Source organism: Mus pahari, chromosome 1 (genome assembly GCF_900095145.1).
Source record: "Mus pahari chromosome 1, PAHARI_EIJ_v1.1, whole genome shotgun sequence".
NCBI classification, from domain to species: Eukaryota; Metazoa; Chordata; class Mammalia; order Rodentia; family Muridae; genus Mus; species Mus pahari.
Window position 1 is genome coordinate 157,800,589 of NC_034590.1, and position 12,079 is coordinate 157,812,667.

At 48.9% G+C, this 12,079-nt stretch overlaps 1 protein-coding gene across 2 annotated transcripts in view; it reads left to right on the plus strand.

Moving 5' to 3' along the window:
* The window catches only part of Sufu (SUFU negative regulator of hedgehog signaling), a 93,060-nt gene that overhangs the window by 57,313 nt on the left and 23,668 nt on the right, over positions 1-12,079 (plus strand). For both annotated transcript variants that reach the window (XM_021192832.2, XM_021192825.2), the window contains exon 8: positions 648-759. In XM_021192832.2, the coding sequence (XP_021048491.1) occupies positions 648-759 (112 nt within the window). The remainder of the gene's footprint in view (positions 1-647; positions 760-12,079) is intronic.

Consider the following 12,079-nt stretch of genomic DNA (forward strand, 5'->3'; position numbering starts at 1 on the left):
CTCTCTCTCTCTCTCTCTCTCTCTCTCTCTCTCTCTCTCTCTCTCTCTCTCGTGCTGGGATAGAAGCTAAGCACAGACTGTGCCATGGAGGTGCACGTCTGCACTCCATGCCGTGTGTAAGAACATTTCTAAAAGAACAACTTCAGCTTCTAGTGCAATCATCTGAGCCCTTCGTTTCTTTCCTGAGTCAGGGGCTCCCATCCAGTTGCTTCTGACAGAGGAATGCCTTAGAGAGGCTGGCAGTCATGTCCACAGCTGCAGTCATCGTAAGCTGGCTTCTCATTTCCTGCCGCACACGCTCGCGTGCAGGATTGCACACATGTACCACCATGCCCAGCACTGTGTGCTTTTTAATTACTGTAAAAGGAGTCACACCGCAATCGTGCCTTCTCCACTAGTGCTGCCGGCCCATCCATCTCCGTTTCTCTTTTCTTCCTTTCTTTGGAGGCAATGTGCTATTGTGTGTAGCCCACCCAAGCTGATCTCAAGCTTGTCGAACTCGTATTTCAGCCGCCTCCGCGGAGTGAGTGCTGGGCCTGCTGATGTGTGACCATGCCCTGCCTCTCACCAGAGTTGTCGCTCTTCTAGGCTCTCTCTCAGGCTGGGAGCCCAGAGGGCCTCCCGGCAACTTTGTGATTTTATTGCAGACACAGAACAGATCCGGGAGACCCTGAGGCGAGGACTGGAGATTAACAGCAAACCTGTCCTTCCACCAATCAATTCTCAGCGACAGAACGGCCTCACCCACGACAGGGCTCCGTAAGTGTCTGTGTTCTGGGGCTAGGACCAAAGGATGGTGTTTTTCTTGAGGGGCAATCCCTGAGGATTACGTGAGGGGGAAGAGCGTACATGGTTCTTGTTGAATGGACCCAGAGTCTCTAGGTTTAAAGGCAGCCCTGATCCAGGCAGGGCACACAGATCTGTGGACTGTAGCAAAGGACCTCTGAGACCTTGAGTACAAACAGCCGTAAATATTTACATGGGCTGTGTGAACAGAAGAGAGTCCAGGTTGGGACAAAATCTGACTGAGGGCCTTTGAGCCTTGTGGGAGCCCATTGTGCTAAGCCAGTCCCCTTCTTATCTCACTCTGGGTCAGAGTTGCCCTTCCTTCCTGGAGCCTGGGCTCTGGCTGATAGCTCCAACCCCAGGGACCTCCTTGTCTGGCCAGCCCTGAGTTGCATGCCTGCTGTCGAGGCCCTTCTTCCTGCCTGCCTTTCCTGGGGCCCAGAGAGGGGAAGGAAAGTCCTTTGCAGGCCTCTGCTGCCTGTCTAAAGGTCCTGTAGTCCTTAGAGAAACCAGCCAACCCCGGAGGTCAGACCTGTTTCCTCCCGCCTCTTCCTTTGTCAGGAGGGAAGTGGTGGGCAAGGCTGGGGCTGGGAATTCCCTTCTTCTCGCACAGTACGGGATGCCTGGGTGCTGGCCACTCAGAGCTGGGACCTCGCCTGCCTGGGTGGAAATTGCTCGGGCTTGGGTGGAAAAGGAGCTGGACTAATCCTACAGGACTAGGGTGATCCACCTACCCTCTAAGAAGTCTGTGTGGCAACCTCAAGCCCTGCGGCCATCTGGGATGCACAGGGCCTTCCTCTGGGGAACATAAATGAAACAATAAACCAGTCATGGTGTGTGCAGTCTGACTGCACACACAGTTTGTTGAAAATGACCATGGGTTTGGAATCAGGCTGCGGTTGCTGATTCATGATCCTGGAAAGATCGGTGATGCAGCACATGATAGCAAAGACAGCATGTGGAATAGGCAGCATGTGTGGAGAGGACCCAGAATGTGTGGCAAGGCCTGCAGTTAGCGTGGGAAGTTGCTACAGGGACTGGGGAGCAGAGGCCTGGCTGGTCAGCATTGAGGATGTGCCCTGGGAGCTGCTTAGGGTACTGACAGGGTGACTCCGGGCTCGCTTCCAGCCACTGCGGTTTGCCTGGTTTACCTGCCATCCAGAGGCAGGAAAAACTGAGCTCTCTAACAGTATGGGGAGGCCTCCAGTGCTACCCAGCAACTCCAGCTGTAGCCAATGACTTTCTTAAGTTGCTTGGATTTTGCTCTGACAGTAGCAGAGAGCCAAGCGGTGTCATGGGGCATCTGGAAGCTTTCCACCTACAGCCTGGACCCTGACCCAGAGCTCCTCCCTAGGCCCCGAGTATGAATTCTTACACTGACTTCCTTGGCACTGGTGGTAGGCCGGTGGTACTTGTGGGCTTGTAGCCTCCAGTAGTTCGCATGGAATGTGGAGCCGGTTACCTTCCAGATGGCCCTCCCACCCCTCAAAGGCCAGGGCTTCTGACAGAGAGCTTGCAGAGATGCCCCTTGTTGCCCTTCTTTGACCTGAGACATGCCTGATATCTCATTCTCTGTCTTGTTTATGTGTCTGACTATTGTGTCCCTAGACACTGCATGGGGCACAGGCTGGATTCTCAGTTCCTGTAGACACCACAACTGGGCAGTAAGGAAGTGGTGGGCTGGGCACTTGGCAGAAGGCTGTCCCCTTTGTCCCCACTCTTTGCTCTGCATTGGCTGGTATAAAGACATGAGTGAGAATAGGTCCGGAGTCATCTGCTCTCCCTGCAGCACAAGGTCCCCAGGGAGCTGAAATCTGACATCCAGAGGGGTGACAATGTCTCCCTCTGAGGTTCTTGGTCCTGTTTACCAACTTAACAAGAAACTCCTAGTCCTCCTGGCTAGGACCACCCCAGCATGCTCTCAGGCTCCCAGAGCCTCGCTCTCTGTTGTCTCTGACTCAACAAGGGTCAGCTCAGTTGAGATTAGCAAGCACCATTGTAATATCTGTGCTGCCCACCCTGGGACCTGACCTCGTTTCAGACGCACCGTAAAGATGGTGACAGAGAAAGCCAGTCCCAAATGTGCTGGCAGCGCTGTTTGCCCTTCTCCCCCTGGGAAGCTGCCGTCACAGCATGGGCCCTATTTGGTCTGCCTGGCCAGTTTCCCTGTCGTCAGGACTTTGGGCTGGGGAGTCCGATGCATGGGTCTTTGTGGGTCTGGATCCGACCGAAGGTCTCGGAGATGGATCGGTTGAGAACAGCTGATCTGGCTGAGCATCAGCCGCTGGGTCCTGGCCTACTTGGGGAATTGGCTACTTGCTAATTTCATACATCCATAGCAGCCAACAGTTTATACCAGTATTAATTTAATTCATCCTCGAAGCCACTGTATGAAGTAGATACTCTTATATATTTTCCTTTTTACAGATGAAACAGGTAAGGGCCAGGGAGCTGATAAGCAGCTTAGGGCACGCTCAACGGGTGTGGTCCTCCTCGCCCTGTGCTCAGGGACCGTGAGGTGAGGGCCATGCGGGCTGTGCCTCTGAGATAATAGTGATCTCACCAGAGGAACTCAGGTAACTAACTGGTTGTAGCATGAATAGGGACAAGCTCTCACATGGCACCGAGGACAAGCTAGGTCCATGTTAGCAGATTGCCAGGCTTATTTAACTGTAAGAAAGACCTCTCATTAGCCCCGATGATTCTAGAAATAATGAGCTGTGTCATAACTGGCTCATTTATAGAATTACTTTTAGACACAGGCCTTATTTTCTTCTTCAGAAACAAACCCTATCTCTGGCTCATCTCCCACCTCAGGACCAGGGGATTTCTTTCTTTCTGGATCCCTATTTCCTGCTTCCCAGAAAGGCAGCCCCTCTGGGTAACCTGTTCTGCTCGCTCCCACTGTTGCCAGCCTTCTTCCCACTGCCTTCCCGGAAGGCGAGGCCTGGGCCCTCTTTGGGGCGTCTTCAGCATTTCACAACCCTTGCATTCCAGCCATGAAATTTGTATCTGCCTTTTCCCAAGATGATCAGTTGAGAAAAGCCTCCTTGGGCTTGCTGGCGCCTCCCTTCCCACTGCCTGCTCGGGTGAGTTTGGGAAGCAGCCCTTTGTGCCACATGAGGACAGCCTGGTCTAGAGCTGTTCCTGCCAACACTTGTTGGGATCCAGGGTGGGAGTCATGAGACATCCTGTCTGTCTGAGGTCCCTGGTCAGCCAGAGGCTGATATTAGCTCTCTAGCCTCTCCATGGGGATGGTGACAGGCGAGTCTGTGTGGTCAGGTGTGTGCAGGGGAAGGTCTGTTTCTGTAAGCTGCTCCTCCAGTGTCCTGTCCCTGTCCTCACTTAGCCAGTGACTCACTGAAGAGGAGAGTTCCATAAGTAACTCTGGGCCTTGCATCTTCCCAAAGAGCGGCAGGCATCATGTGTGTGCACATGTGCCTCAGAGAGAGAAGGCTCTTGAGGAGTCAGAGGGCCTTTCAAAAGCAAGCAAGCTTAGCATCACTGCTTAGCCAGGCCTCTTATTTATCTAAAATAGCACCAGAAGTTTGTAAGGATGCCCCCCCCCAATTTCCTAAAGAATGAATTCTCCTGTTGTGATATTACCTCTGTAAGATTTCCATATATAACACACACACACACACACTCCTCCCTCCCTTCCTTCCTTCTTTCTATTTATTTTTTTACTTATTTATTCTTATTTATTTATTTCTGTTTAAGACGGAGGTCTTACTCTGGCCAGACTGGCCTGGAACTTACAGGTAGCCAGTAGCACAGGCTAGCCCAAACTCAGGGCCGTGCTTCTTCCTCGGCCTTCCAGATAGTGGGGTTGCAGGGAAGAGCCACACAGGCCTGCTCCTCTCTGACCTCTGTGCAGGCCTCTGCTCCCCTCTGTGTGGCCTTTGGATGGGGTGACTTTGCTGCCCCTCACTGCCATCTCATCCTGGCCGGGGAGTTGTTCTTTAGGGAAAACTTTTGTTCAGCCTATGGCGTCCATGAAGTGTAATTAGAAGAAGCTATCTGGTGTCATCCACCCTGCCAGTGGATTTGGGTGAAGGAAGGTGAGTCCCCCCGGAAGGCAGCTGGTTGCTGTGGCACCACTTTGTATGTAGGACAGATTTGGATGACCCTGCTGTTGGTCGGGGTTATGTGTTAGGGCAGCAGACAGCCCGGAGCCTCTCTGTCATGGTGGCTTCACTCACAGTTCTGATACTGGCACAGTACAGTGACTTGCCCTGGAAAGCAAGCCCAGAGAGAACCCTGCTTCAGGGCTGCAGTGGAGAGGCCAGGGCCTCTCCGCCACTGTTCCTGGAACACGGGCTTTGTTTTGGCTCCTTCACTGTGACTCTGGTTGTCGTGCTAAAGGTCTGTACTGCCCTGCTCAGAGCCACATCTGAAAGGACAAATCTGACATGGGTCAACATATGTTTTGACTCTGGTCTTTGCTCCACTCTGCAAAGAGACCAAGCAGTGGCCATTGTGCAAGGCTCCTGGCTGGTGCTTTGAGTCTAGGTGCAAATGCTGCATCCCCTCCACCAAGTTGCACAATCGGGAATATTTTTATCACCCATCCTTGATCTTCGGTGTCACCCAACACTTCAGCAGTGAGTCATTTCTGCAGGGAAGGGAAAGGGAGGGTTCAAAGGTGAGAGCTGAAAAAAGGAAATGACTCAGTGTCTCAGAGAAAGGAAAGCTTGGGGCAGAGTGGGCTCACCCGAGACCACAGGGGTCCTGGCCTTACCCCCAAGCCCGAAGAGCCAGGCTAGGTGGAGTGGCTAGAGGCTCTTCCGAAGCTCAGCACCTCTGTTACAGTTTTGTTCTGCCTGTGTGTGTGTGTGTGTGTGTGTGTGTGTGTGTGAGATGTCTGTGTGAAGCAGCATTGCCCTTCATCTCTGCCTGTTGGTGCAGAGCAGCAGTACTGTCAGTGAGACACGGCCCTGTGTTTCCCTCTCCCTCACACCCTTTCCCAGTCCTGACCTGAAGAGAGGCCTACAAGAGGCTCTTTCTCTGGAAAGTTCAGAGCTTCTATCAGCAATCAGAAAGCAATAGGAATAATCTCCCAGGCAAAGAGCCAAAGCCAGAGGTGGCACTGGGGCTCTGCCAGGCCACTGTACTTCACTTCTGATTTGTCCCCAAGCCCAGTGTCCTGCTTCCAGGTGTCCCCAAGGAGAAGGTCTCAAGTCATGTGGCCAGTGTAGACGTCATGACTCTCACAGGATGAGGACTGTGGCTAGCAGTATTTCAGCTGCTTGGTTCTTCTTCCCGCCCCTGTTGCCATGGATAGAAGCAGGGTGCTGCTTAGGTGAGTGTGGAGAAGCAAGACCTCTCCAGAGGGGAGAGAAATATAGATTAGGTTCTGCCAGTCTGCTGTGAAGGCAGGGTGACAGGAGCGTGTACCATAAACCACCCAGGACTGAAAATCAGGAGGCTTATCTTTCCACTGGAAGGGAAGGGTGTGCTAGGCTATGTGGAAAGTCACCTTATACAGTGAGAAGGATAAATATAGATGGTGCTATACAGACGGGTGGTAACGACAAAAAGGAGAATTAGGTCCACTTCTGAATTGTCATGGTAGAGTCACTCCTTGATCTTTTGGCAAAGATCAAGTATAACCATTCTACATACCTGCCCTCTGTGCTCTGAACACAGGCAGAACCCTAGGCTGGAGAGTTCTTGAGGCTGAGTAGGTATTATATATCACCTGTGGGGCGGGGGACTGCTGTTTTCCCCCACTTCACACAGTAGAGTGCCTTTGCCCAGATTCTATTAGTTTAGAGTCAAGCCAGGGCATGGTAGTTCAAGTCTGGAATCCTAGAACGTGGGAGCAGAGGCAGGCAGAGTGCTGCAAGTTAGAGAAAGCCTGGTCTACATGGGGAGTTTCAGGCCAACCAGGGCTACATAAACATTGTCAAACCCCATGCATCAGCCCCTGTAGAATCAAGGCACTAGGAATAAGCACTAGTCAGTGCTTGAACCGTGTTCCTTTGCCAGAAGAGCCACATCTCTTTTCCATTGTGTACACCTGCAAATGGAGACAGAGCAGAACATGGTGACACATAGTTGGAGTCTCAGCAGGTGCATATTGAGGCAGAGCAGTCTAAAGTTCTAGACTGGGATGGATAGATAGACAAACAGGCAGACAGACTCCCTGTTTGATAAAATAAATACGCAGGATGTAGTGGCACATGCTTTTAATCCCATCATTCAAGAGGCAGCAGCAGATAGATCTCTGAGTTCAATGCTAGTCTGGTATACATGGTAAGTGTGTACACACAGGTCACAGGGCTCTGTAGCGAAACCCTGTCTCAAAGAAGCAAAGAGCTGGGGAGAAGTAACACACTACTTTGATTCCAGCACTCAGGAGACAGAGACAGGTAGATCTTTGAGTTCCAGGTAGCCTGGTCTACAGAGCAAGTTCCAAGACAGCCAAATCTTTTCTCAAAAAAACAAAGACCTGATGATGATGATGATGATGATGATAATGTTCAGTAGGCAGAGGCATTTGCTCCTGAGCCTGACACCTGAGTTGGACCCCTGAGATCCACACGGTGGAAGGAGAGAATTGGCTCCTACAAGTTGTCCTCTGACCATCATACATGTTATGGTATGTGTGTGCATATGCATATATAATACACATACATGTAAGTACATGCAGAGGACTGGAGAGACATCTCAGTAGAGAACCTGGGTTTGTTTCCCAGCCTCACACAGTGGCTCACAACCCTCTGGAACTCCAGTTCTAGGGGATCTGATACTACCTTCTGGTCTCTGCTGGCACCAGGCACGCACATGGTTCACAGACATATCTGCAGGCAAAACACCTGAGTGTCTAAACAGACAAACAAATGTGACAAACTTTTTTTTATGTTGTTTTTGTTGTTTTGTTTTGTTTTTTGGTGTTGGTTGGTTGGTTAATTGGCTTTTTGAGACAGAGTTTCTTTGTGTAGCCTTAGTGTCCTGGAATTTGTGCTATAGACCAGGCTGGCCTGGAACTCACAGAGATCCTCCTGCCTCTGCCTCCCAAGTGCTGGGATTAAAAGTGTGCACCACCACCCAGCACAACAAAAGTATTAAAGCTTTAGAAAATTGGACTAGAGAGGTGCCTCAGTGGTTGAGTGGCTGCTCTTCCAGAAGACCTGGGTTCAGGTCCCAGCACCCACATAGCTGTTCACAGCTGACTGTGAGTCCTGTTCCAAGAGATCTGATGCCCTCATACAGACATATAGAGTCAAAACACCAATGTACATTAAAAAAAATTTTAAGTTAGAAAATTTAAAAAGAAAAAGGTAAAAATAATTGTAAAAAGTAAAACAGAAAAGGTGAGAAAAAGCCCAGAAAGTGAGAAGATGCTGACCAAAAGCGAGGGCTTTAGTAGAGTTTGTTTCCTCTTACAATGCCCTGTCCGTGGCCCAGGGGATTCTAGGCAGGAGCTCAAAGCAGGAGCCCAGTCGAAGGAACTGAGTAGAGGCCATGGGGGATGCTGCTCATTGGCTTTCTCTCAGGCTTCGTCCTTAAACAACCTGCAACCTTCAGTGTGGGAGAGACATAGCCTGCAGTGGGCTGGACCCTCCCATATCCTCATCAATCATTAATCAAGAAAAACTGTCCCACAGGCTTGCCTGCAGGCTGGTCTGCTGGGGACATTTTCTAAGCTGAGGTTACAGCCTCTTCACAGGTAACTCTAGCTTGTGTCAAATTGACAAAAACAAAACAAACCCAGCCAGCACAGGCTCTACCATGAGGAGGCAGGAGCAAGTGTGAGATGTACGGCAAGAAGAAAGGCACACAGTAAGTAAGAGAGCAGAGGCCAAGGCCAGCCTGCTCTACAGACAGCCAGGAATACCCAGATAGAGCCTGTCTTCTTGAGAAACAAAAGAAAGAAAGAAAGAAAGAAAGAAAGAAAGAAAGAAAGAAAGAAGAAAGAAAGAAAGAAAGAAAGAGAGAAAGAAAGAAAGAAAGAAAGAAAGAGAAAGAAGAAAGAAAAAAAGAAAGAGAAAGAAGAAAGAAAAAGAAAGAAAAAGAAAGAAAGAAAAAGGAAGGAAGAAAGAAAGAAAGAAAGAAAAAGGAAGGAAGAAAGAAAGAAAGAAAGGGAAAGAAGAAAGAAAAAAGAAAGGAAAGAAGAAAGAAAAAAGAAAGGAAAGAAGAAAGAAAAGAAAGAAGAAAAGAAAGAAAAAGAGAGAAAGAAAGAAAGAAAAAGAGAAAGAAGAAAGGAAAGAAGAAAGAAAAAGTAAGAGAAAGAAAGAAAGAAAGAAAGAAAGAAAGAAAGAGAAAAAGAAAGAAGAGAGAGAAAGAAAGTAAGTAAGTAAGTTAGTTGGAGGTATGTCCCAGCAGTTAGAGCTAACTACATAAGCAGTAACACAGCTAAGCTGGAGGAATAGTACCTGACCAGTATGCATACAGACATCCTGGGATACAAAAAGAGAGCCTGTCTTCTTGAGAAAAAGAAAGAAAGAAGAAAGAAAGAGAGAAAGAAAGAAAGGAAGGAAGGAAGGAAGGAAGGAAGGAAGGAAGGGAAAGAAAGGAAGGAAGAGAAAGAAAGAAAGAAGAGAGGAAGGAAAGAAAGAAAGTTAGTTGGAGGATGGCCCAGCAGTTAAGAGCTAACAGTACATAGGCAGTACACATAAGCCCTAGGTCCCATCTCCAGTGTCACATTTAAGAAAATGAGGGCCTAAGCCGGGCGTGGTGGCGCAAGTTTAATCCCAGCACTCGGGAGGCAGAGGCAGGTGGATTTCTGAGTTCGAGGCCAGCCTGGTCTACAAAGTGAGTTCCAGGACAGCCAGGGCTATACAGAGAAACCCTGTCTCAAAAAAAAAAAGAAAATGAGGGCCTGAGAGAAAGGAGCCTGGCCTCCTCGCTCCCATTCTCTCTGCTCCACAGAAAATTGTCCCACCACTCCTCTGTTTTCTAGCTTCTGACTGGGGTCGTTCTTTAAGTACACGTCATGGTCTAGAGGCTAGAAGGAGCGATGTAGTAGGTCATGTGAACAGTTACTGTGGTCACGCAAAGGTGCCAGGGAAGGAGAGATGGGGGTGAAAGAGCTCAAAGCCCATCTCAGATCCTGGGTATGTTGCCATTGGGGCTGGAGAGACAGCTGCCTGCTTACTCTTCCTAAACCCCACCTACATGGTGGCTCTCAGCAGACTGTAACTCCAGGGGAATACGATGCCTCTTCTGGCCTCCACAGATATTGCACACACATAGTATACACACATGCATGCATGCATACATACATACATACATACATACATACATACATACAACCAGTCATTCAGGCAAGCCCTTATTACATAAAATGTCAAAAAATTTGCTGGACCATGGTGCTGTACATCTTTAATCCCAGAACTCTGGAAGCAGAATCAGGCAGATAGGCAGATCTCTGAGTTTGAGACCAGTCTACTGAGCAAGTTTCAAGACAGCCAGAGCTACACAACAAGAACCTTTCTTTTTTTTTTTTTTTTTTTTTTAAAAAAAAAAAAAGGAAAGAAAGAAGAGAGGGAACAAAACCACCACAGAGAACCCTTTAACTTGTGAGGAAGGTGATCCTATGAACTTGAAGCCAGCTTGGTCTTCATAGCAAGCTCCAAGCCAACTAGAATTATATAGTGAGACCTTGTCTTCCTACCACTTAGTGTGTGTGTGTGTGTGTGTGTGTGAGAGAGAGAGAGAGAGAGAGAGAGAGAGGAGAATCTATGAAATGGCTCAGCTAGTAAAGCTGCTTATTTCTAACCCTGACAACACAAGTTTCACAAGTTTAATCCCAGGATATGGTAGAAGGAGAGAAGTGACCTATGCAAACTGTCCTCTGACCTCCGCACATGGGCACGCGCAGCAAGCACACACATATGATAGATAGATAGATAGATAGATAGATAGATAGATAGATAGATAGATAGATAGATAGATAGATAGATAGATAGACAGACGGTAGAGTTTAATATCAGGATAGGGCGATGGATTAGTCAGTACAGTACTTGCTGGCTGAATCTGAGGACCTGGGCTCAGATCCTCATCACACACATAAAAAGCCAGGCAGAGTCCACATCTGGAACTGCAGCAGGGCGGCAGGAGTAAGTAGATCCTAGAACACACCGCCTTCTAGTGCAGCCAAATCTGTGAGCTCCAGGTTCAGAAGACCCAGTCTTAAAAGTTAAAGTGAACTGTGTTCTGTCTCTGGGACCACGTGGTGGAAGGAAGGGACCGACTGTTGAGTTGTCCTCTGACCTCCACAGTATTTCATGACCCATATGTACATGTCCATATATGTGTACATACTCAAAAGTGTAAAACACTTTTTAAAAAGTTAGGCTAAGTATGATGGAGCACCCCTTTAATTACAGTCCCCAGGAAGCAGAGGCAGCCTCTAATAGTACAAGGCCAGCCTGCATACAGAGCGAGTTCCAGGACAGCCAGGACTATACAGTGAGACCCTGTCAAATAAATAAAGTTAAAGTGGAAGTGGCTGGAGAGCTGGCCCAGTGGCTAAGAACACACACTGCTCTTTCAGAGGGCCTGTGTTCAGTTCTCAACAGCCATGTCAGAAGGGTCACGACTCCTATAGCTCTAGAGGCTCCATGCCCTCCTCTGGCCTCAGGCGCTTACACTCACATGCACATATTGTAAACAGAATAAATCTTAAAAGAAAAAAAAAAAGGGCTTCAGCTGCCTGTAATCTCAGCCCCAGGGAGGCTCTGATCAAGGGCTCCAGCCAACCCCTGTAGCTGAGTCAGCAAGCTCTGACTTCTGAGACCAGCCCCAAAACAAGGTGACGAGTGACTGAGAAAGACTCCTAGCTCTGACCTCTGGCCTGCCCATATGCACACACAATACACATTTCTATCAAGGACTCACCAGGCGTGGTCACACATGCTTATGATTCTGGCACTGGGAGGGTGAGAGGGTGAGGCAGGAGAACAGGTCTGGTGTTAGGGCCAGTATAGGTTACAGAGTCAAGGAAGAGAGCAGAAGAGCTCTCCTTATTTTTCTGGCCATACACTGAAACTGGAAGACACAGAAGACCAGCTAGCAGATGACAGTGTTATCTCGGAGGGGAACCTGGAGTAGTAGGAACTGTGCTAGTGAGCCTTGTAGGACCATTTGGCTCTAAGCTGTAGAAGCAGCAGCCTGTTGGCACGTACCTGTAACCCCGGCAGCTGCAATGGGAAGCCAGGAGAGGTTAACTCCAGTTATGAATTATGAGTTGAAGGCCGTCTGGAGCTATAGTGGTAAGATTCCCATCTCAAAAAAACCCAAAACAAAACAAAACAAAACCAAAAGAAAGAGGAGGAGGAAGAAG